At 39.3% G+C, this 25,084-nt stretch overlaps 1 protein-coding gene across 1 annotated transcript; it reads left to right on the top strand.

Moving 5' to 3' along the window:
• Positions 1-10,807: 10,807 nt before the first annotated feature.
• Positions 10,808-19,240, top strand: LOC124269181 (the record flags this gene model as incomplete). Its single annotated transcript, XM_046704192.1, has 4 exons — positions 10,808-10,838; positions 15,523-15,651; positions 18,183-18,374; positions 19,041-19,240. Coding segments are annotated over 4 exons (552 nt in total), but the record flags the coding sequence as incomplete, so codon positions are not given.
• Between the last annotated feature and the right edge of the window lie 5,844 nt (positions 19,241-25,084).

The following is a 25,084-nucleotide window of genomic DNA, read 5'->3' as shown; positions in this document are numbered from 1 at the left end:
TGTTCTTATATATATGCTATTCATATATTCATATACCTTTTGTCATAAAAGTAAAAGTCATAACAATTCGTAACATGTAATCATTTGCAATCTGCTAGCATGCTGGCCTCATCTAAATGCATATCATAATGCACTTTTAAACAAATATTTGCTATTTCTTACACAACAGATCTTGCCCTCGAGAGTACATCAAGCACCAACACACCAATCACTTTTACAGCAGTATCTACAGTTTCTGGACTTTCCAATTCAACTGCTCAATATCCTACACCTACAATATCGTCTACATTTGCGTCTGTTTCGACAACAACATCATCCACTCCCACGCCAGAATCTGCAATAACCTCAACAACGTCGACTACTGCTGTTATTAATTATACAATGTCTTCGTCTCCTACATCATCGACAGCTTCAACCATGGGCTACTCCCACAAGTCCACTCCCGCCAGCACTGACACTGCCTCCACTCCGGATACATCTCCAGCAACGACCACTACTACGTCTTCTACATTCTCAGTCACCACAACTCCAACTTCAGCGGCACCCACAGTTCAGCTGGACCGCAATGGACAACCAATGAGAACAGTGAGAGAGAAATGCACATGTTTCTGTAAACCGAAAAACCGACTTGACGTACTGACATCTGAAGCTGTTTCTCAGCAGAAGGCACATCTCCAACAGAAGTTACAGGTGAAAACAACCAATCCTACCAGCTCTATCAGCAAGAAGACCAGCGCACCAGACAGAAGGACATCATCAACGAGTATCGGCTACCTTGCAATTTCTTGTGTCATGTTACCATTCGTTCTTTGTATGTTTGCAGATATGATGCACATGATTGCTGCCATCATTAACATGTGTGGCCAGAAGAAAGCTTAAATGGAGACTCTAACAAATACATATGTTCGATTTACACGTGTTACCCTGTACGAAGCTCAAGCTGGATCAAGTTCAGATTTTCTTACTGACTATAAAACAGAAACCAGTGGTCACATTTCAGTCAAATGTTCTGTGTTCATGAAGACTAAGTCTCAGACTCACCTGTAATTTCAGCCTCATAGCTTTTAAGAGGTTGGAGGATCAAATTTAACATAATTAATGTAAGAAAACATAATTAATTCCTCTACAGACTGTTTCGTCAACGATTCAGCATGGAACACATTGTTTCAGCTTCGTATGTTTTACTTTGCCTCTGTTTGGTGCCTGTTAAAAGTAACATGGTTAATCGGTAACCGTTATATCTGATTTTCAGCACATGCCACACTCTCAGTCGACAGTGAATATACTGTTGGAAGCGCCTCACAATCATACGAATGTGGCATCGTCCTTTTTGTCACTCTGACGGTGAACCGTGGGTAGGGAGCCGGGAGGGTGAGACACACACTATACTCGTACCACAATGGCTGCTCAAAAACCCAAAATTCAAAATCATACAGATGATACAATTGATAATGGAGATATAATAACCAATCTGTATCATAGTGAAACCGAACCTGCCCCAAGTGAGAAAACCTTGGTTTCTTGTTCTCCAATATTAACAGAGAAAGAAATGCAAGGTATTGCTGACGTGTTAAAAAAGGTGCAGGTGCTGTTCTAATAAGATATGTAATTAGATGATGATGTTATTTCTTGATGATTTCAACATATCATTCCAAGGTTATTTTATGACTATAATTGAGGGACAGTTACAACTTTGTCCGAGTCAAAGACATAAATGGTCTCCAGAAAACGAAGTTCCAGACTTGACAAACGCCGAAAGTAGAAGAGCGTGTAATTGTATTTAAAGCAATCCCAGAACAACTTTGAATCTGATTTTTATCACTGTAATATACAGCAGCACACTGAAACGTTTCTCTGTAAATATCCAGTTTCACATCAATCATGTTCTCTGCACATCATGAAAAACGCTTGTACGAAACAGGCGTGTTGACGAAATTCATAAAATGTTGTGAATGGAATAAGCATTTTTTTTGTCAATCCATTTATGTTTAATAATACATCTTGGTTCTCAAAAATAATATCTCCCCAATATGTAATATCCCCTTCGTTTTAGTGGTATATTTTCTGATTGTTATCATGTTTACAGGAAATATATAATCGAGAACTGGATCATCTGTTCGCAATTGAAATTTTAAGGTATCACTCCCACTCTGGTCTATCTATTAATTATAGACATTCAATTTTATCAACATGTGAGGATCCAACCTTTTGTATCCCTTGGAATACTCCTATTACTGTCAAGCACATTTGGCTTGAAAGCGCTGATTCGCATTTACCAGACAAAATGCAATGTGTTATAACAATGTTCATACCATGTGTTACCCGTGAAGGTCCGGGGTTAGAATATTGATCTTCAGTAACCCATGCTTAATGCTCTATGCATTAAGTTCATGGTTATACATGCATCGACCGACGGAATGTATTTCTTCAATTTACACATGAACACGTTTCGTACAGAATTAAATCGAGCTCACCTGGCTGGGCGTCACCCATTTGCCACAAGCAGGCAAATGTAAGCACAACCGCCATGATAACACTTGTCTTGGTCCTCATAGTGACTGTTCTTTAGGCCTTTCTGTAATGAATGGAAAACAACAACATATGTTCAATGTTGCTTTTTAAAAAGAAATACAACATTGTCTCGACCTCCTTCGTAACAGATAGTCAGTTTGAGTTACAACAATTTCCATGAGCCTGTCCCAAAAATGCTTCACTTCGTTTAACGTCTTACTTGAAAAACGCAATACCGCTCCTGAAAAGAAGTCGATGGGAGATACAGGGTTCTAATGGCTGGTGAAATGAGATAGTGCCGAAATAGATTATTTAAGATTTCAGGGGTTAAATTCGACATGCAAGAATTCGTGGAGGTATGCTTCCAACCATTGGACCAATTTCATGTTATGAATACATGATGCCATTTAAAAAAAATGATCTAATGTAACACAGGGTATATTTGTAATTGCAATGACTTAATAAAGTATACCACCCGTGGGTTAGAAATGACATTTCAAAACCCATGCTCGTTGTAAGAGGCGACTAACGGGATCGGGTGGTCAGGCTCGCTGACGTGGTTGACATATGCCATCGGTTCCCAATTGCACAGATCGATGCTCAAGCTGTTGATCACTGGATTGTCTGGTCCAGACTCGATTATGTACAGACCGCCATATAGCTGGAATATTGCATTTTTTTACCCGGGAAGTCAGTTTTTACAGTTTTATAATATTTTAGACGGAGATTTTAGTCATTTCAAAGTGACTTGTATTGTGTTGGTATTGAAATGTCAGTAGGATGATTAATATCATGTACACGGGAAGGTAATCCACTCAGTATTGTTCCTTATTAGAGACTGAATTAAATGCGTTAATGATCGTGACATACATATGTCACTGTATAAGTTCACAGTAGTGGTTTTGTTTAACCTTTGTTTTGTGAGACAGACATACTCTTTGTAAATGCGGGTGTTGTATGTTGTCCCTCACTTTCGTCTAGCTTCCACAATCACATTATACACGATATTATAATGTATAAGGAACGTTTCTACAGCTTCCTTGTCAACGGCTTATAATTTATAGCTACGTGACAGCAGTTTGTCGTTTTGAATAAACTAATATCATACTAACAAATAACACAACTCCATGTTTTAACGCAGGATCTGTGATGTGGCTTCGTGTTTGGTTGGCATTACTGCTCTGGCACACATTTGTAGAAGTACCAAGTGTACCAGTCATTAATGTCACCTTGTGTTTTATTTTCAGAACGTTGGTGATAAAGGACAAAGAAATATCAAAATGGCTGAAAAACAGTCACGTTTTTTATGTTATTGATTACATCACCCAGTTAGAACGCCATTCCATAAGCAAAGCATGCTTATATAGGAAAACCTAGTTTTCAGAAATATTACATGTATTTCAATGGTATATCACAGGTATTTCACATGGTATATTGTTCTATTTGCTTTTATTTGCACGTAATGCCCGGCGTAGCACGTGCATATTTGAAATCAATGTATGATGCGCCCGAATGGCTTCAATAATCATACAAACATAATTATTAAATAAATATCAATGGGTGTTAAAAATGATAGGTGTTGTGATATTTTTTCCATTTATATATATTGTTTTATGTATACAAATAGAACATACACATATTTGAACCCATCAAGTGATATTTAATGTCTTATTCATCGGAGTCACTTCTCGCGGGACCCGTGAAGATCCGGGGTAGAATAGGTCTTCAGCAACCCATGCTTGCCACAAAAGGCTACTATGCTTATCGTAAGAAGCGACTAACGGGATCGGGTGGTCAGGCTCGCTGACTTGGTTGACACATGTCATCGATTCCCAATTGCGCAGATCGATGTTTAGTGCCGTTGATCACTGGATTGTCTGGTCCAAACTCGATAATTTACAGCCTGCCGCCATATAGCTGGGATATTGCTGAGTGCGGCGTAAAATTAAACATACTCACTTACTCACTTCTCGTGGCGAGTGCTGGGTAACGCTAATAGCTCACATCCCGTGCGTACTCGGTGTAGACTTGGTCATCGGCATCCCACTGCTTATCGTAAGAGGCGAATAAATTGCGCAACTTGTTTGCTGTAGGATGGGCCTCTGTGTCGGAGGAGGTCGGGAACCTGGTGGTTGAGAGCGCTGGTTGCAGAAATGCTTTTCCTTCGCCCAAAACACGTGCGTGCGTTGGAGTGGACCCGCAGGTGCTACACGCCAAACCTTGTGCCACGGATTCGTTGGTTCTTTTAAGTGCACAGGGTTGTGTTCTGTACACTAGGGGTTGTGACAACACTGAAAGAGTCTGCACACAAAGTTGACTCCAAGGTTTTTTACACCCGGTCACAGGTGGGCTCGATCCCGGCACCTCCAAGCTCGCTGGATTACTAGCCTGGCGCCTTAGACAGCTCGGCCACCGCGCCCACAGCGCCCCCATGATCTGTATTATCATAACAATGCATCACAAGCTATGCACTAATGAGTCCAACCGTTTGCACCTCTTTCTGAGGATGTTTAAAAACATAAGTCTTCTCTCATTCCGTCTCTGAGATAAGAATTATACCTTTCCTTATACTGACCTTGAAAATATATTTTCTGCACTCTTTCTTTCGTTTCCTCCAAGCAAGTTAATACGACCACAGGTAGATCTTACGGTTGCTAAATTCAAGAAATCTGACAAAACTCAACAAAATATAAACAAGTATATATCAATGGAAGAGCGCGTATGACACTTACAAATCTACATTGACAGTGAGTGAGTGTGAGTTAAAATTTGAAGTCACATCGGCACTATTTCGGCCATATCGTGACTAAGTAAAGTTGTAGATTTATAATAATTAAAGTTAAATACTAAAAACTTGTCAGTTACGGACGGTAAAACAACTGGTTATCACAGGTATAAAATTACAACTATGAAATATATCAATATTTTCTTACTTTCTTCCGAGCCCTCAGCCTCTTATTCCAATTCAACTTAGCATGTAACACGAGTTCTGATTGGACAGTGCTATAAATTTCCGACCGTGTAATCAGCATATACGGTCGCAATTTGAAAACCTATTCACCAAAACCTTTGAATGTATCCCTACACTTTTGTGGTAACGCTGTTTTTCAGTGCATTATCATTTGCAGAAACCCTAGGTTAATTAACACCCCTATCCCGCTAAAATGGGTGGAAATTCTGTTAAAAGTGTAAAAATTATCATAAATTAATTTGTAAGTTTACTTTTAACAACTCACAACGGGCTGTTGAACCAACATAACACTGTTAGATCATGAAACAAGATTTATGACGTGACGTCACCTGCTTTGACGTCATTTGACAACAGAACTGATAACACTCTGCTACCCAGAGTTCAATGCGGCAAGCCAGCATAGTACCTCTGCCACAGGCTAGAAAGATGTGACGAATCGTCACATCTTGCACCGTCCATTCAATACAATGTACATATTTCTTAACTCTTTTATTTTTGACGAGTCTACACATCTAATTATACAATTAAACGAGACTTACCTGTAAGGTGAAGTTTGAGTGTAATTCCATGAACCATCTTCCTGACTTAGGGGTTACGTGAGAGAGACGCGCATGCGCACTAGTCAGTCTTGAGCAAAAATGTTTCATCTTACCAATTGTTCGAGGGTAAGGGAGGGTGGGCACGTAACCCCTAAGTCAGGAAGATGGTTCATGGAATTACACTCAAACTTCACCTTACAGGTAAGTCTCGTTTAATTGTATAATTCCATATCACCATCCTTCCTTAGGGGTCACGTGAGAGCTTCAGAGAAGAGGAAACATTTTTCATTCCACGAATAAGACAGAATATCAAACAATATGGATGATTTGAGAATTGGTTTATAGAAACTTACAGAATAAAAAAGGTACAATGCGTAAATGATGATATAAAACAGTTAGCGTTTAACTGCTGCTAACACAGAATCACACACTCTTGTGTCTACGGTTAGCGGGAGATCGTAATGTCTCCGGAATGTCGACTCCTGAGTCCATCCCGCTGTGCGGAGAATCGTATGGAGCGGCACCTTTGATCTGCACGCTGAGCTGCTCACTGCAGCACGTACACTGTGCGGTTTGAAAATACCCACATCCACACCGGCTCCAGCAAGTGTCAGTTTCACCCACCTACTAATAGTGTCTTTAGTCACTGGTTTGTGGGGTCTCTGCAGTCCTAGGAACAGTTTGTTCTCATTTCCTCTAAGCGTTCTGGTACAATTTAAATATGCACGGGCTGTTGTCACAATGCACAGTCTGTCATCATGTGGGTAGGCTGAGAAAACTAGTTCCCCAACATGAAAACCTCTTCTTGATTGTTTTACAAGATCTCCTATTCTAATAACAAGATGTTGATCTCTAAATTCTACATTGTCTACATGTAACAAATGGACAGATTGGATTCTCTGGTCAGAAAGCAAACATAATAAAACTGCGAATTTGAAAGTAAGCTTTTTAAGAGATAAAGTATCAGTATTTCCATATTCCGCTAGTGAGGTGAGTACTTTACTAACATCCCACGTAACAGAATATTTAGGAGGGCTGGGCGTAATTGAAACACCCTTTCATGAATCTCTTAACTAGAGAGTGATTCCCTACTGGCATATTTTCAACAGTTATGATGGCAGAGAGAGCCGATCTGGCTGTGTTCAGGGCACTATAACCTAATCCACTGTGGTACAGTTCTCCAAGGAATTCCAGAACTTGGTTCAAAGATGGTAGAAGGGGATCAACATTCCCCCCTGACACAAAACGACAACCACCTTTTGTGATAACTCCGATATTGTTTTTTTGGTGTTGTCTCTCCATGATGCAAGCAAAACATTTGTAACTGTCTCTGAAAGGTTTCTTGTTTTGTAGCATTCCCTGATAATCTGAAAAGAGTTAGTTTCAATTTCCTCCTCAACGGATGCAGCAAGGTTGGTTCTGTCGGTAGATGTAGCAATCGATTCCTCACAGGTAGAATCAGAGGATAGTCTACTGTTAGTCTCAGTAACTTGGTAAACCACACTTGTGTTGGCCACATCGGAGCTATGAGTGTCACATCTGCTTTGTCCTGCTCGATCTTTTTCAGAACCAGTGGGATGATGCTGAAAGGAGGGAAACAATAATTGTTGTGAGAACTCCAGTTAACAGTAAAACAATCTACTGCTGAGGCACCGGGGTCAGGGCGCCATGAAACATAGTTATGAAGTTTATGATTAAGTCGAGAAGCACACAAATCACGTTGTATATCTGGGAACTTCTTTCTAATCTCAATAAACACATCATCAGCAAGTGACCATTCTTTATCTTGCCAATTAGTATCACGTGACTCGCGATCAGCGACAGTATTTTCAGCTCCCGGGAGATATGCAGCAGAAACCCAAATGTTTCTCTCAATACACCAATCCCAAAGTGACCTGACCTGCAAATAACAGTCCAGTTTGTTGCCCCCTTGTTTATTGATATAGGCTACGGCGGTAGTGTTGTCGATTAACACCCTTACGTGTGCATCTCTTAATGAGGCACAATAAGACTGGATAGTCAGCTTGGCGGCCCGAATCTCAAGGCAATTAATGTGTGACTTTTTCTCCAGCGCTGACCATCCTCCTCCCGTGGACTGGGCTCCCCAGGCACCACCCCAGCCTGTCAGGGAAGCGTCTGATGTGAGCACGACATCTGGGTCGGGAGTGTACACGGGTTTAGGCATGTTACCTAAGTTTTGTATCCACCAGCTGAGTTCAGATAGAAAGACGGCAGGAACCTGCACAATTGCATTAAAATTGCCCTTGTTCAGCGACAATAACGTGTTCTTTTCTATCTCCAACCGTTTATAATGCAGCACAGCAAACTTCATACCTGGTTCCGAGGCAACGAATTTACCAATCAAGGAGGCCAGTTCTCTAATAGAGACAGTGTTCTTTTTAGTCAATTCCACACAGCATTTTTTGATTTTCCCCGTTTTTTCCTCAGTCAAACTAACTGTCATATCTCGAGAATTCAGAACATATCCGAGGTACGTTATAACCTGCGTTGGAACAAGGCTTGACTTGCGAGGATGTATAGTAAAACCAAGGGAGTCAAAAAGTTGAATTGTAGCTGTGATATTTGCTTGACACAAAGAATAAGTATCCCCTTCAAAAATGCTATCATCAATATATCCTGATATCGTGTGGCCTTGTTTGTGCAATTCTCCGAATGGAACTTTCAACACTTTGGTAAATATTCTTGGGGCAGAAGTTAACCCATTAGCCAAGCATGTAAATTGAAAAAGCTGCCCGTCCCAATAAAACCTCATGAATTTCCTGTAATCTTTGTGCACTGGGATCGTGTAATATGCGTCTTTTAGATCCACGCTAGCAAAGAAACAATCTGGCTTCATTAAATTTATGGCTGTTTTTATAGTGTCCATTTTAAATTTCACTTTGTCCACTTTCTTATTTAGCACTGTTAGGTCCAGAATAATACGGATACTTCCATCCTTTTTATCTCTGCTGAAAATGTTTGAGATAAATGGACCTGCACACGGTTCTGCATGTTGAATAACACCTGTCATGGTCATATGGACAACCTGTTGGGTAATAGCCACGTGTTCATTTTCACTAAATTGAATCGGCCTTGGGGATTGATCTTGTGAAGGTAGCTGGTCAAATTCAATTATATAGCCATCACTGACAGTATCCAAAATAAATGTATCAGACGTTAGTTTTTGCCACTGATAACAACAGGAAGCTGTATAACATTTTTAAAATTATCCGGTGTATGCGTTAAGGTGTCACAGAGATCTCTCACCTCTTTAGTTGGGGCAGATAGAGTGCACTCTACTGCTTTTTCTGTTGTTGGTAGCCGCCTCTCCTTTTGAAGTTGTTCCGGCGGTTCTGACCTAAAAAACGCCGATCTCGGTCGTTCCGGCCCTGATGCTGGTGAGTGTCACGTCTTACGTAACTGGGCTTTCCACCTCGGGTTTGTTTCCATGGTAACTGACCTGGCCTGTCTCCGCCACCGCTTAATTTGGCAGAGAGGGTTTGAGCTTCAGAAATGTCCTTTATTTGTTTTGCAAGATCATCGCCGAAAAGCTGGTCAGTGACAGGATTGTTATGTGCACACAGCTGTTTGTAAGCTCCTTTGAGCTCCGGCTTGAATGTGTCCTTCCTGTGATTTGTAAGTTCTACGAACACAGCTGACAAGAGGCGTAGAGAATCACAAGACTTCTTCGCCAAAGTTTTTAACTTGATCTGTTGCTTCTTATCTCTAGAAGCATTCATAACTTCATCAGTAAGCTCCAGAATAGGACAAAAAGCCTTAGCCAAGAGGCTTTGAACATTTTGTAGCTTGGAATCTATGGATCTGGTTTGTGGTTTGACCTGATTCCACACTTGATTGTTCACTCTCGGAACAGTCAGATTAGGGCAGTTTTCTGGCTTCTGATACTTATCCTTCGTCTGATTCAGTGCTTCGAGATTCAGCTGCGATCTCAGCCCTTCATTTATAGTCCTTCCCAGAACCTCGTTCACTTTAGGACCAAATTTGTCATCATTGTTGAAATAAGCATTTAATTCGAAGATGACTGCGTCAACTTCATTCTCACTTTCTGCTTCATGATCACTTTGTAAAGTGTCAACTATGTCATCAAAAGGATCATTGTCCTCTGCGTCTGACATATCACTATCAGCAGTAAGTCGGCATCGCTTCTGCGAGTCGCACTCGCCACTGGCTTTACGCTTCAGTGACCCGCCCTTTCCAAGACCACTCGGCCCAGCTTTGTTGATCGCTGACCTCTATGACAGGGGAAGAAACCTGTTTTCTTTTTCGCCCCAATTTGAATGATTGTTTCCGTCAAAAATTTTATGGACTCTGCCTGTTGCTGCTGCGCAGCAAGGACTTTTGCTAGAGCATCGTCATTGGGAGAGGTGCTGCTGCTCTCTCTCTCCCGACTTGTTCCCTCTGCGAGGGGACATTGCTCTGACGCCATATTGGTCAGCTCCAAGTATTGTCAGTACCACTAGGATTTTTGTCCTTCGTACGGGAAAGTTCCAGCACCGCTATATCCGTGACGCTGGGATACACATCCGAAATCCGTGAACAATGTAGAGACGACGTCAAACACACTATATATATCCGTTTGTGAAAATAATCCGATGTTGGAAGAATCTTCTATAAAAACTTGTCAAGACAACTAGGAACACATTCGCTACTGACAAGTGCGCATGCGCGTCTCTCTCACGTGACCCCTAAGGAAGGATGGTGATATGGAATTAAACATCTTTGATAGAATGGTTTAGTTTCACTGAGAAAATATCCTAAAACATGTAACACTATTTCGATTTGCATAGCGATCCTTTGTTTACATATGTTGTACGGCTCAACGTGCTGTCATCGAAGCAGACGGAGAGCAAACGATGCAGCCAGTTAAATATCTAAATATGTACTGTCATAGACCTAACTGTCGCAGTTGTGGAAGAATACATATGTAACAATGTAAAACATTGTGAAAAGCGCGTCGAATAGCTTGCTTAAGGCAAGTCTCTTCTTATTATGAATATGCGCGTTTGTTTACAAACAAGAGAAAAGTCCGGTCATGTGAGATGCAAATTAGCCTGTGGCAGTGATGTTATGCTAAGTCATCACTGCGCCGGATAATCAGGGGGCCATTATCATTTGCAGCGGCACGCTCATTTCCGATAACTAGAGGGCGGTTTCATGACAATTCCGTCCAGGTTAACTATAACACTATGATTTATTCATCATTGTCAGATTTAGTCAGTGTGCACAGAATAAATGTGTTGAAGCTTGAAAAGGGAACTACTTTTTCTGGCGATAGTGTAAGTTCAATGAGTGATTTGATTAACCTTTGACGTAGAGGAACTTTGACCTGGTTTAAATAATGAATTTCCTTCACGAAAAAACCCATCGTAAAACGAGCTGAAATAGAATGGGCATAACTGTACTGTGTTTGACGAATTGGGGACGTATAGCGGTGGTTATATAGCCCATATAACTTAAGTTGCGTATACATAACCACCGGTATACGTCCCCAATTCGTCAAACACAGTACAGTTATCCCCTAAATAGCATGTCGTGTGCAAATCCACTTATAACTGAAATTATTGAATTGCACTGTGAACATGCTTCCGATCAATAGGACATCGTCTTGTATTAGTTGCCCAGCCACAGTGGAACTAATGGCAGCTTCTGTAGCCAAAGCAGCAGCCAACACATCTGTGACACCGCTTCTGATGCCTTAAAGTGAGTACTAACCTGTACTTACACAAAGAAGTCGACAATCAACTATCAGTTACACAAACTGGTTCTTGACTGTTTCGATTTTGTCTATCACAAGTGATAACTATTTCAAAGTGTCAACCATGAAGGGCCTTTTTAACAACATTAGCCCTAATTTAATTCATTGATTTTTATATTTCATTTGATGTACATAGTAATATTATATAAAGTGGTAATTCTGATAAATTGATAAAACACTGATGGCAATTCCTTCGAGAGTGAGTTGACATTATGCGAAATACCTGTACACTCATCAAGAGTGTATGGACGTTGCTCTTCGTTCGCAGTATTATTCCCCATGCCTTTAAAGGTAGTATATCCTTCATTTTAAGTTTTTGCTCAACTTGTCAATTATTGCTAATGATTAAGTTGATGTTGTAAATCCAGCCTGGGTTCATGCAGGTAGGAAATGTACTGTTAGTCTATATAGTATGGTGACCCGTGTTTTGTAACTGGCAATCTATAGCCAATCTTATTTGTCCAGCAGATTAATAATTAATTATTCAAAATGCTATATATTAGTGGAACTGCTGAGCATATGGTAATCTAGTCATGCTTCTGTCCATCTATGGCAGGGTTATTTTTATTCGTATTCAACTTCTCGTAATGATATAGATGATATAGTGCCAATGTGACGCTTAATGTTAACCCATTCACCCACTTCATCGGGGTCAAGGCTGTCATTAACATTCTGCATGAATATAGTGTGATCACATTGTAGCAGTGATTGCAATATTGTATATGTTTTACAAGCACGTAAATTTCCCATCCTGATAGACACAACATTTTTTGAGATGACTTAAAAAATCGTTACAGGGTTGTCGCTTTGGCCTGAAGAGGAACTACTTTACTCTGAAGCCTCTATCCGGGACAAAAGATTCAAATGAGATCCCACAGCGCATTTTCCACCATCCGCCTTTTTAAATGTTAATTTTTTAGGAATTCCTTTAAGATGACAACGCCCTTCACCATGACAATTGGTCCTTTGTGCCCTTTTGATAGGCGATATTGTTACTCTACCATCTGGAAACAATAGGCGGCGGGATAACATATAATGCGTTTTGGATCTTTTTGATTTCCACCTTTGATACAGATGTACAACATCTTCGACATTCATGAAACGTTATTATCAAGCTTAAAAATTGTATGGAAAAATGATTTTGCTGTGAATCATTCAACCGATGTTTGTTACACGTTGAATTTGCCGGCATTTAAATGGGATAAAAACTGTCGGTCCAGTGATTTCAAACTGTAGTAAGTCTATTTCACTGTTGTGATGGAGTTAGTGCAGGATGCGGTGTGATGCAGCTAAACCAAGTCAATTACTAGTTAGCTATCTGTGTTCATTTGTCAACTTTAATAACATATCGTGAGCATATATCAATACTCTATATCTTGCATTAAACAAATAGAGTGTTCAGGATAATTCAACAATGCATAAAAGACATCCTAAAAAGTGTCATTCCGAAATGTCGAACGCACAGGTCAAAGTTAGATTTATTTGGTGTTTGACAGGGTTAAGGATACGGCAGGCGGTAATACAGGGTTAAGTCAAGAAGACGAGGTATTTTGCACTGGTAGTGACGTAAGACTGGTTGGCGTACACTGTATTCATACCTGAAATGTATGAATGTAGTGTACATATGCCTTGATAATACACATTATTTGTGAAATGTATGAAATATTGCCATATTTGCACAAATACACATCAAACATTTTGTGAAAGACTGAGAATATGCTTACTTATGTTATATATTTCTACTTCCGTTTGCCCCTAGTATGGTGATCTACCTTCAGTTGTTGGCAATATGTAGCCTATTTTTATATTGTATTGTGTTCTATAGTTGAAAGTTTTAGCTTTTCGAACTAGTTTTATATCTATGTCTGTGATCCTCTAGCTATTTTACTGTCCTTCGTTGACAGGGTTTCATAATTTAAAGTTAGTTATTACGACTTTATATATTATTCAAATCCTCGTCACCATATGGCTGCAATATTGCCGATGTGACGTTAAGTTTTTACTCACTCACTCACTACTTCCGTTTATGGTTAAAGCGCTCGCTCGTCACGCCGAAGCGAATACCCGGGTTCAATTTCCCACATAGGTACAATGTGTGAAACATATTTTTGGTGTCCCCCGCCATGATATTGCTGGAATTTTGCTGAAAGCGGCGTAAAACTAAACCCACTTACTACTTAATACTTCAACGTGGTTTATGTCAGAAACAATCATTTACAAATAAACTCACTTTGCCGACAGCACTGGGTCAGTCGAGACTAGGACAAGCTATTATTGTTGTATTCATCTTGGTTTGGTGATTTGTTTCCTGATCAATACCTTCCCATCACAACTTCCTCATCAAACGCCTGTCGAGAAGGAGGACGTTATCACAGATCAAACAGATAACATCTTTACATTCTCCGTGTGAATATGAACACCTACATCACGTACTAGGACATTATACCTTGAACAAATTTAAGCACCCGTGGAAATGTTTACAAGTTGTATGGTTCGGCTAACATCAATGGTGTGCACCTACAGTAGGTTACCGTGCTTTTCATAACATTTACTATGGTTAACTTTGCATCCATTTCAGTTTACTGGACACAGTTGTCGGTAAATATAGCTTAAGGTTGTACATCACGACAGTTTATAGCTTTGTAATTATTCTGCTATGTATAGGAACATCGTAATCCATAACATGACATCTCCTGGATGTCGCTTGAACCACATACATCCTGGTTTAACTGGATTAGCACATCGTGATACATTATTGACTTAATAATGGATCCGGAAGGGTGTCGATAAACGCGGTTCACAGAGATTGTACCTTGGAAATGTAATACCTTTACCTCACACACCTGACTCTCTCTCTCTCTCTCTCTCGAGGAATTTCACTTCTTTGTTGTCAAAATGGCGGTTGGGAAGACACTGCTTGTATTAACAGTCGTGGGAGAGTTTTGGATACAGGTTATATTTGGTGAGTTGATAGTTTACTCAATTACTAATTACAAATGTGGTATGTAGTCTTCTTGCATTGTGTAAATTTATGTAACAAGATTGTTTTTGATCAAATGTCAAGAACAGAACCAGTTAATTGTGATGGCGATGTTTAAGCATTTTGAGCGTCATATTTTCACAGTCAGATCGGAAACCCACTAAAACTGAACTTCCTATGAGATTTTCAACTCTCTGTCACTGATTCATAGCAATGCGATATATGATACTATATTTCTGAAAAGTGACTTTTTCAAAATATATCCACTGTTCCTCAACACGAGCTTGTTGTTAAATTTGACTTCCTTGAGTGTGAATGATTCATGGTTTGGTTGTATGAAGGTATGTTTGTTTGCTGCAGCGTCAGGCGACAATCAAATAATTGTATTTAGGTGTACACTTTCTCAGCAGAGTGACGATTTTGGAACCAGTTGTCCGACTTCCATATTTGTGGTGGCTGGGTACAAAAGTTTTAGAATCTGTACAAAATTCTGCAGAAACAAACGAAGGTTTGACATAATATCATAATAAGGTTGAGGTATCTTAGTGATCTCATATCGTTCAATAATGGACAAATAATGTAATTGCTTCCAAGTCCGGTCCATAAATCTATTCAATTGAACCCTAATCTGGTTTGAAATATTGTATAACATTGTAGAAAAACACTTATTGACCATGAATGGAGTCGTCTCTCCTCTTTTTCACTCTTATATTGCCTTTATGCCTCTTCTCAGGGTTCTGTCCAGCAGGGAAGTTCGGAGATTCGTGTAACTACTCCTGCCACTGTGGACACTCATGTAACCAGACAACTGGAGTTTGTGGAGGTGGCTGTGATAAAGGCTGGGTGGGAGGACACGGAGGAACTTGTCAAAAAGGTACAGCAAATACTCATCAATTGGAAAGAATAAAGTCATGTTTTCTAAATATTAGGCACACTGTTTCAATAACAATATCCAACATGTACACTTTCTCAGTAAATACAATTTAACCTATATATATACTCCGAGACCTTGTGGGGGACTGCTGGACCCGATTCACCACATATGTAATCTTTATCTCATTACTACTTATATTATCCATAATATTTACGATCATTGTCATGTCAAAATATCAAAACACAATTACTAGCAGCAACATCTCTAAATGTTGCGAAATCGGGTATTTGAATTCATCGCCAAAGAATAAAAACACTCAATTTTCCGCCGAACCAGAAATCAAATTGCCATAAAGGACTAAATAATGACAAATTATACTTGGATCACTGAAAATCAGTGAACGAAACCAGGTGTTCACGAAAAGGTATCACTGAGCATTTCCTGCGATGCCATAACGCAGCTTTCTTCAGTGCATAGGTTACAATTCCTGTGTCATTCTCGACATAAGGCATGTTTGGAACTATGACCAAAGCCATTTTAGTGTCAAATAATATATACCTGCATGCATGCTTATATTACTGTACAACACCGAAGATAGAGAGATCACAGTTTTAATCCTCACAAGTTCAAATATCGCGTGTGTTTGGGGAAATATGAAAATCTCTTCGTTAGACAAGACTGAAACAAACAACACCTTGTGACAGTTATTTTTGATATTCAAAAACATACGCTTGCTCTGTACAGAGTTGTGAATATATGCAATACAAACACAGATTCCATACACATCGATTTAGAATACATCCCTTAGATATTTAGAACTGATGTGTGTTACAAACAAGAATGTATTTTGTCAGTAAAGTTAAACATACCTTGAATTTGACATTCGTCATTTTTAGCTAATTTACGTTCCAGCATTCGTAGCAAAGGCACTGTAAGTCCCCATGGTCCATAGTATGTTTATCTACCTTCAGTTGGCGGTGATCTATATCCCATTTTTACACTGTATTGTCCAAAAATAGTTTTCTACTTTTATTAAAGATATATGCTAACCTTTTTACCTCATTTTGTGATAATCTGCTAATTTTACTGTCCTTTGTTGACAGGGTTTTATATATTGTATGTATGTATTATGAATCTAGAGCTAGTTTTAGTCACAATATGGCTGAAATATCGCCGATGTGACTCACTCACTCCAGCACTCGATCATGTGAAACATATTCCGACCGGAAAGAGAAGTTAGTCTTATGTTTGGCAAAAGGCCAGTAGTACATCATGTTCAAATTAAGGCGTATATTCTAAACTGAGCGCACCTTGATATATGTTATACAAGTACATAGAGAATACTACACGAGGTCTCATTACATACGAATTATACGAGACGAGTGTCCTTCCTATGGTATCTCACCGAGCGAAAGCGAGGTCAGAAACCATAGGAAGGTCACGAGTTTCGTATAATTCGTATGTAATGAGACCGAGTGTGGTATTTTATTTATAACCCACGTCTTACATGCATTAAATTGACAAAATAGTGTATTTTTGTTATTGTTATGCCCACATGGGTACAATTTGTGAAGCCCATTTCTAGTGTCCCCCGCCGTGATGTTGCTGGAATATTGCTTAAAGCGGCGTAAAACCAAATTCAGTCAGTCAGTCAGTTATTGTTATGGTGTCAAACCGAAACCGGTTTCATAAAGAGGTTGCGGAAGAATTTTGTTCTGTAGTCACTTTTGCATGACGTCACACTGTATTGACGTCACTAAAACCATTCTCGTCTGTCCCCTTGGTAACCGACGTCACGATGCATGTCAGTTGTCATCGCCTCGTACAACCTCCTACAGTAAACTACTCCGTAGCACCATTTACTTGGTTTGCAGTTGCTTCACTCGGCTAACATCACAGGTGGAACCATTGCGTTTATGTTTTTCGACTGATATATAGTCTCATTTCGACTCACAATTAAACAGTGACACGGCAACGTTCGCAATGTTTACATTCCCACCATGCATATAATTTGAATAGTTTGTTATGAATTGACAAGTAGTTCCGTCACAACGTGACCTAATTGAGAGGTCATCGGTTATCCAATCAAATCGTTAGACTCTCAGGTCAAGTCGTTACGACACAGGTCAACGCGATACGACACTCGTGTGAAGTACGAGATAAGTATGCAACTACCCATACGTTGATCACGTGGGTAATAAATAATTTTATCTCACAAACGAATGGTTTTCTTGCGAAATATATAACACACCAATAGAGATAGCATAAAAAAGAGATTATCGTCATCATTCAGATAAGGAATTTTTCATTCAATGGTCTGATTGTAAAGCCCGTTTTGGGGTATTTCATATTCAATATTTCATTCTTATATTACCATTAAACATCTTCTGTTACACGGTGCTGTGTTAGCATGTGGTAGTTTCTGTTCCAGGGAATTTTGGAAATCAGGCAACACTCAAGTGCAAATCATGACAATAGCATTTACATTTTGTCAATATTTGGAGTAAATGTGATGTTTTGTTTTCCAACAGAAAACGTTGCCTACGGGAAGCATGCCGTTTCTGAACCTGGAGATCAAACTTCCTGGTCTGCAAGCAAAGATGTGGATGGGAACTGGGACCATTACTCCTGCTTCCACTCCAAACGTCAACCAAGTGTTTGGACGGTGGACCTGGGACAGCACTACAGGATACACGACGTCAGGATATATGTGTATCCAGGACGTATGCGATATAAGATTTTACTTCACTTTATTTAAAAGTACGGTCGTTGACCCTGTATTTAAATCGTTCGTTTGTTAAGACCCAGAGTCGTTTCTCATATGGGTGTAATGTGTCCTTGATAATAATGGAATTTTGCTTAAAACGGCGTGGAATCGTGGCACTCACTCCCAGCTAATATTCTTTTCAGGGCCATTCAGTATATAGTTTAAAGGTAACGGTTACAGAACGCTGATTTCTGGAATTGAGCATGGGATCATCCTTAAATCCATACATGTTCCATACGTAGGGATGAATGGGGTTCTCTGCTGACCATCTGCTGACAATGTGAATCATCCTTAAATCTATACATGTTCCATATGGGGTTCTCTGCTGTTGATTGGCTGATTATTCCATCCAATTCGAATGCAATATAAACTGGGCGGTTAGTCTCCTCTGAACTGAACCTCGCAGGTACGAAAGAACAAAATAAGGTTTGAAAAATACTGAACAACATTAGATACGCACCACACTAACATGAACCGACGATGCTCAGATATCATGGGTACATTTCAATCTGGCCGGGGATATTTCGTATTATATGGGTGGTGCGTTTCTAATGTTGTTCGGGATATCATTTGACCCTCACGCAATACGTTTTATATTGTCATTCATGGATCATCATTTTAGGTCCTTGGGGAATGAAAACCGCTGTCCTCTCTCTGAGTAACTCCAGCAGCTCCACATCTGGCGTACCTTGCTACATCTTCCCCCAAAACACTGCAACAGGCAACTCTGTGTACGATGTGATCTGTGATGGTAGGGGGCGATACTTCACCATTACACAGAGCCGGAGTCTCTGCAAGGTTGAGATCTATGGTATGGCCTGATCGTTTGGTCTTTGTTCAGCTTTTTCGATTCCTAATACGTCTGTGTCGTCACTCTGCTCTGAATACGGCCCCTTTCCCCCCTAAAACAGAGCTGCTTGTCATTTATTCCTGTATACATGATCTTGAACCAACATGTCAATTATTGTTACCTGTGATTCATTGACTGTTCACCTGAAAAAATGATACAACATTGGAAATTGCGTCTTCCATTTTGTCATTGCTTCGCCAAATTTGTTAGGTCTCTACACATATCTACCATAACAAAGTAGTGAAATGTAGACATGAAACCTTGTACTTGCAAGAGTAATGCTCGACATAAAAGGAAAATTTACTTTGAGCAAGTTTAGGTCATCCCGTTTGTGGAGAATATTTCTGCACTCAGTATGAAACAGATGGGACGGGGTCTTCTTTTTTGTTAACAGCCGTAAGCAACCCAACAATCTGCTCAAAAATATTGATGTCTCAATTGATGTCTCTAAATGTGGAGATTCTCGTTGTCATACTTGTGAAATTATAATTGAAGAGAGTTCAATTAACATTACACCCAGTGAGATATTTGTTGTTAAACAATTGTGACATTAATTGTGACACCAGAAATGCTACTGATGTCATTACATGATCTGAATGTAATGAGAAGTATATCGGGAAAACAGAACAAAAATTAAAAAATGAACAATCCCGAAATCACACTATTCCTCTCAGTGAACACTTAGATAAGTGTGGTAATGACAAGTTCAAGGTTTTCTCGGTGTATGTTTTACTCTTGAAAGAATCATATTTTATTCATAATTGTAATATGCTTCGGTAAAGGATCATAGGCGCCGACAGTACATTACCAGACGACAATGTACACTTTTTGCAGCCTCCTACAGTAAACTACCCCGTTGCATCCCGTTTCTTGGTTTGCAGTTGCTTCACTAGGCAGTTGCAAGCGTCCTCGTGCTTTAAGTATAATAGTTTAGGGCGAAAGTGTACTTTTTAATCACGATACATGGTGGTAGAGCGATATGTATTTTCTTAAATATGCGCCAAATTGAATGGCAAAACATGATTTCGTGCACATAATACTATGCTATTGTTGCTATACGCATTATGTCGTCATAAGTTCCTATGTGATGTCATATTCCTACAGAGTGTGTCAGTTACTGCATTAAATAAACGGCCTGAAGAAGGAGATACAGAATGTACCTGCTCAAAACGTACTTTGCCAAACTTATTTCAACTTCATCTTCTTTTATATATGTGACCATAGAGTATGTACATTTCGTGGAGTCATCGCTGATTTTCACAGCTGTTTTCGATTTACGTCAAAAGTAATGTTTCAGTGGAAAGTCAAGACTGGACATTTTTTCGTACGTTTCATATTTAGTACCATAAGAATTCTCTTAAAATCATATGATTTGTTTGACTTTTCACAATCACAGAAAAGAAGTTCAATTCTGTCCAAAAGATCATTCTTGTATTTTGTGCATCATTGTCGCATGTGACACATGAAGGAAACACATCATTCCTTGACCTATGGGTCTTTTGTCACTAAAAATGTACATCTTTACATGTAGTTTCAAAGGTGCAGGGCGATTCCTCAAAAGTGAAAGCAAATTCCTGAAGTTTTCTATATTGCCCCGGACGTTTTCCTTGATGACATCCATGTATAAGTCCGGAGCTATGATATTAAGACAAAGAGTGGGCATTTCCAAGGACTCCAACTTCATATGAATCTGAACTTTGGCTCGGAATGGCAAAGCCAGTCAAGGCAGTTTGTCAAAGAATTATGAACTAAACTGTCACGTGATTTGATGTAACCACCAATAACCCACTGATTCAAAAACCTTAACTAAACTTAGATTTATTAAAAATCTTTTTCTTTTTTTGACTTGGACTTAAAATAAAAAGATGGCGTTTGACAATAGACATGTGGTTATCATGATTAGTTTTGAAGGTCGATACAAGAGGAAAATATTTTTAGTATCTATGTCCTTATCTACTTTCGATCTCAGTTGTTGTCCCGTTTTTAAAACCTTGTTCATACTACCACTAATCAATTTGTCTAGATAGTTTTGATTAAGTCAAAAACGTTTTTAGTTCAGCAAGGCGATATATTTTAACATCATCATTAGAAACTATTGTACAAACTCTTCTTGCCAAACAGTACAGTGTGTCAAAAACACTGACGTGAATCTGTTTTCTTATAGAATATATCCGTAGCTATGTTACCCCTATTTCTATTTTAACTGTAAACGTCAAGAACGTTTAAACAGTAATCATGACTTTCCATAGTAAATTTCATTGAAGGATCAACAGTTAAGATTTTCATGAATAGTTTGAAGAAAGTTATTATCATTTTTGAGGCTGAAAACAGTCATCTAAAATCGCTTGGATTTTCAACTTGCTCTTTCATGTTGATCGTAATGTCTCTCCAACTTTAGAGAAGAATAACTTTTCCAAGTTGGCGCTACTTTCTTACCAATTGCTACGCCTTTATTTTGAGAGTAAAGACATCCGTCAAAATAAAACACATTATTTTCAATGACAAGACTAAAAGCGTCAATGATAAACTCATTTGAAAATCTATCTGGTATTTCATGACAGAATTTATCAAACCAATGTTTTACTGCTTTCTGTCCGAGATCTGTATCTATATTGCTATATAGATTAACCGTATCAAAACTAACCAGTTTCGAGTCCTCGGGTATTGTTTGTGGAAGTTATATACAAGGGTATAAGGATAAGATCAGTGAAAGAATAGTCTTTGCGTGTGACTTACGGGTCCTCCAACAATAGGTCTAAAGGGGATGTCTTCTGGGTTTTTAACAGAAATAACCGCTGAATGTTCATTAGAGATTTTAATTTGAATCATTTTACTTTTGTGTATTTTCGGAAGGCCATAAAAATACGCAACCTTAGCCTCAAAGTTAGTAAGGTAGTCTTCTCGCTCAGGAACTGATATGTCAGTGGCAAATCTAAAAATTTTGTTTAAAATTGTTTTTTCTTCTCTTGCGTTGGATTTGTTTTAGTATGCCTCATTATCAAGGATAGACACTATTTTGTCTTTGTAAAAGGCCTTATCCACAATGACAGTTGTGCCTCCTTTATCCGCCTCCTTAATAACTATATCACTATCATTTCGTCATGTAAAGCTTTGGACTCACCCTTTAAGTTGAGTTTAGGTTGTTTTACTCGTATGGGTACATTTTCAATCAATATTCCTCTAAATATTTGTCAGTTCCACGAGGTGGCACAAAGTTACATTTATTCTTTAGTAAGGATTGGGATTCCCTTGCATTGTCTATTTCTTCATCTGTTACAGTGATTTCCTCTTCTTTCTGTTCAAAGAATTCAGTTTAAGTTTACGGACAAAACGTTTAATGTCCGATCTCAACCCCAGCTCATTAGATTTAGGTGTTGGGGTGAATTTCAAACCTTTCTTAAACAATTTCACTTCACCATCACTCAAATCATGCGACGAAAGGTGGAATATTTTTGGGACGTTTATGTTATCCATGGAGGCCTGAAGAAGCAGGCACAGAATGCTCTTCTTGAAAACGTGTGCCAAACTTATTTGCACTTCAATTTGTTCAAAATATATACACATATATATTTATGCAGGGCGTTGGTGGTACATTTGCTGGGGCCAACAATATATCTCTCTTTGTAAGGATTTTTCTGTGGTTTTGGAATCTGATACGAAAGAGGAAAGGTCATGTTTTCAGGTTTAAGAATCCCGTTGAAAATTTCTTCCGCACTTGACATACTGGTCTTACATGTGACGTCATTTGACATGCCATTTATACCAAGTTCTTTGATTAAACAGTCATTAAAGTGGTACTTATATAAACCATGTGGTATGCCATGTGAGCTCCTGTCAATGAGAATTTGAATAGCAGATGGTTCTTAATAAGTGATTAGATATTAACGACTACTGCAAAAACCGTGCCTATTGGTTACTACAAAAGTCTGCATGTTCTCAAAGATCTATAAACTAGAACACATTCCACGTGCACCACGCCGGAACCATGCAGATAGGTGAGTGAGTGAGTAATATTCTAGCTGGGGACACCAGGAATGGGCTTCACACATTGTACCCATGTGGGGAATCGAACCTGGGTCTTCGGCGTGACGAACTCTATAACCACTAAGCTTCCCCACCGCCCCTCCATGCAGATAAGACAAAAATAATGTTTTGTATAAAGTCTTGGACTTGGGATGCATGTTAAATTTGAATTAATTAGGGATAGCTGTCAGCAGTGGATAAACAAACTTTATTCACGTCAGTGATATGTTCTTGTAAGAGCATATCCTTTATTGTGTCACGGGTCATTCAAGAAACTAACTTACAATTTTGGCTGCTCGTTTCAGTTATTTTAAACAAACTCTTTGTAATATACGCCTGTATTTCGTACAAGTGAGTGTTCAGCCGGCAACTATGTCAGAGGTTGCTGTCCACAATGCTTCTCTTTAACATCCGCTGATCATGCAGCTTATGGCCGTTGCTTTACTCGCATATACTCTGTATTTCGTAATGACAAATGATATTTTAGTATTATTTGTACCTCTTTTATTCTATTTTAAGTCTGCAGCCAAGGAACCTTTGGTGCAAACTGCAGCCATTTCTGTCAATGTTCTGATGGGCCCTGTGACAGAGTCAGTGGGATCTGTGCTGGTGACTGTAGGCCAGGGTGGCGGGGACAAAGCTGTTCTATAGGTGAGTGATATTTAGATTTGGTGAGAAACTATTGAATAGGCTTCGATACCTATGTGTCATGACGTATTGGGTAAACCTTTTGCCTCATCTTCAAAATTATTCTGCACAACCACTGGAACCACTTATAAATTGTATAATATTATGATATCCTCCTTTCTTAGAGTGTGACGAAGACCATTACGGAGTCAACTGTAACGAGACGTGTGGCAGCAGGAACTGTGCTACTGATACATCGTCATGTGACCGGCTTTCTGGGTCATGTGACACCGGGTGTCTCCCTGGATGGACTGCAGTAGACTGTACACAAGGTACACTGTAATCATGAGCCCCATGAGGACTATTTGCAGAATTTGTCTTCAGCATCGCATTGCCTGTCATAAAAGGTTACTAAATTGGACATCCTGTTTGCTGAAAGTCACTCTCATGTGTCGGTTGGGGAAGGGATTCTTGTGGTTGAGGGCAGTGATTCCAGGAATAGCATTCCTTTACTCAATGCATTTCTTGTGGTAGACTGCACCTTATTCTGTCAATCGGCTTGTCAAGCCCTGTGCATGAAATTAAGTCATTGCAGAAGTTATGTTGTCAAATTGTCGTTTCACTTCAAGTCTTGGCCCCTTTTATTCATATAACACAACTTTGAAATTTGTCTGTTATGGAATTTGCATAGTCTTATGCGCAGAAGGCGGTGGCTCATGGACCAGTCTGGTGGATTGATTAATTTCACTTAATCTAATGCTAAAGTATACCGTCACGGAATCATTGGTGCTGCCTGTTAAAGATGCACTTCCATAAAGCACTGGATTTGTGACACGCCGTGATGGGTTCAGAGCTGGGTTGGTGAAGCTTCTCTTTCTAAGAACTAAATAAAGAGCAGCTGGTATTGGATGAATGCTTTTCATGAGGACAGTATCTCAAAGACAACTTCTTATATTTGGAGCATATTTCTAGTGTTTCTTCAAATGATGGTGAACCACTCACATTAAACGCTTCACATCAAAGAGTAATGGTGAAAATACCCATTTGCCAAACACCCAAAATCCACCAAGGCCGGATATTGTATAATCGAAGTGGAAGAATATATACCAAACCCACTTCGATGTTACAAGTGTCAAAAGTTTGGCCATGGTACCCCGTCTTGTGGG

This window comes from Haliotis rubra, unplaced genomic scaffold (genome assembly GCF_003918875.1).
Source record: "Haliotis rubra isolate DU_JTF1 unplaced genomic scaffold, ASM391887v1 Scf1427, whole genome shotgun sequence".
NCBI classification, from domain to species: Eukaryota; Metazoa; Mollusca; class Gastropoda; order Lepetellida; family Haliotidae; genus Haliotis; species Haliotis rubra.
The sequence above is the reverse complement of the archived record's forward strand: the minus strand, read 5'-3'. Positions and strand labels throughout refer to the sequence as shown.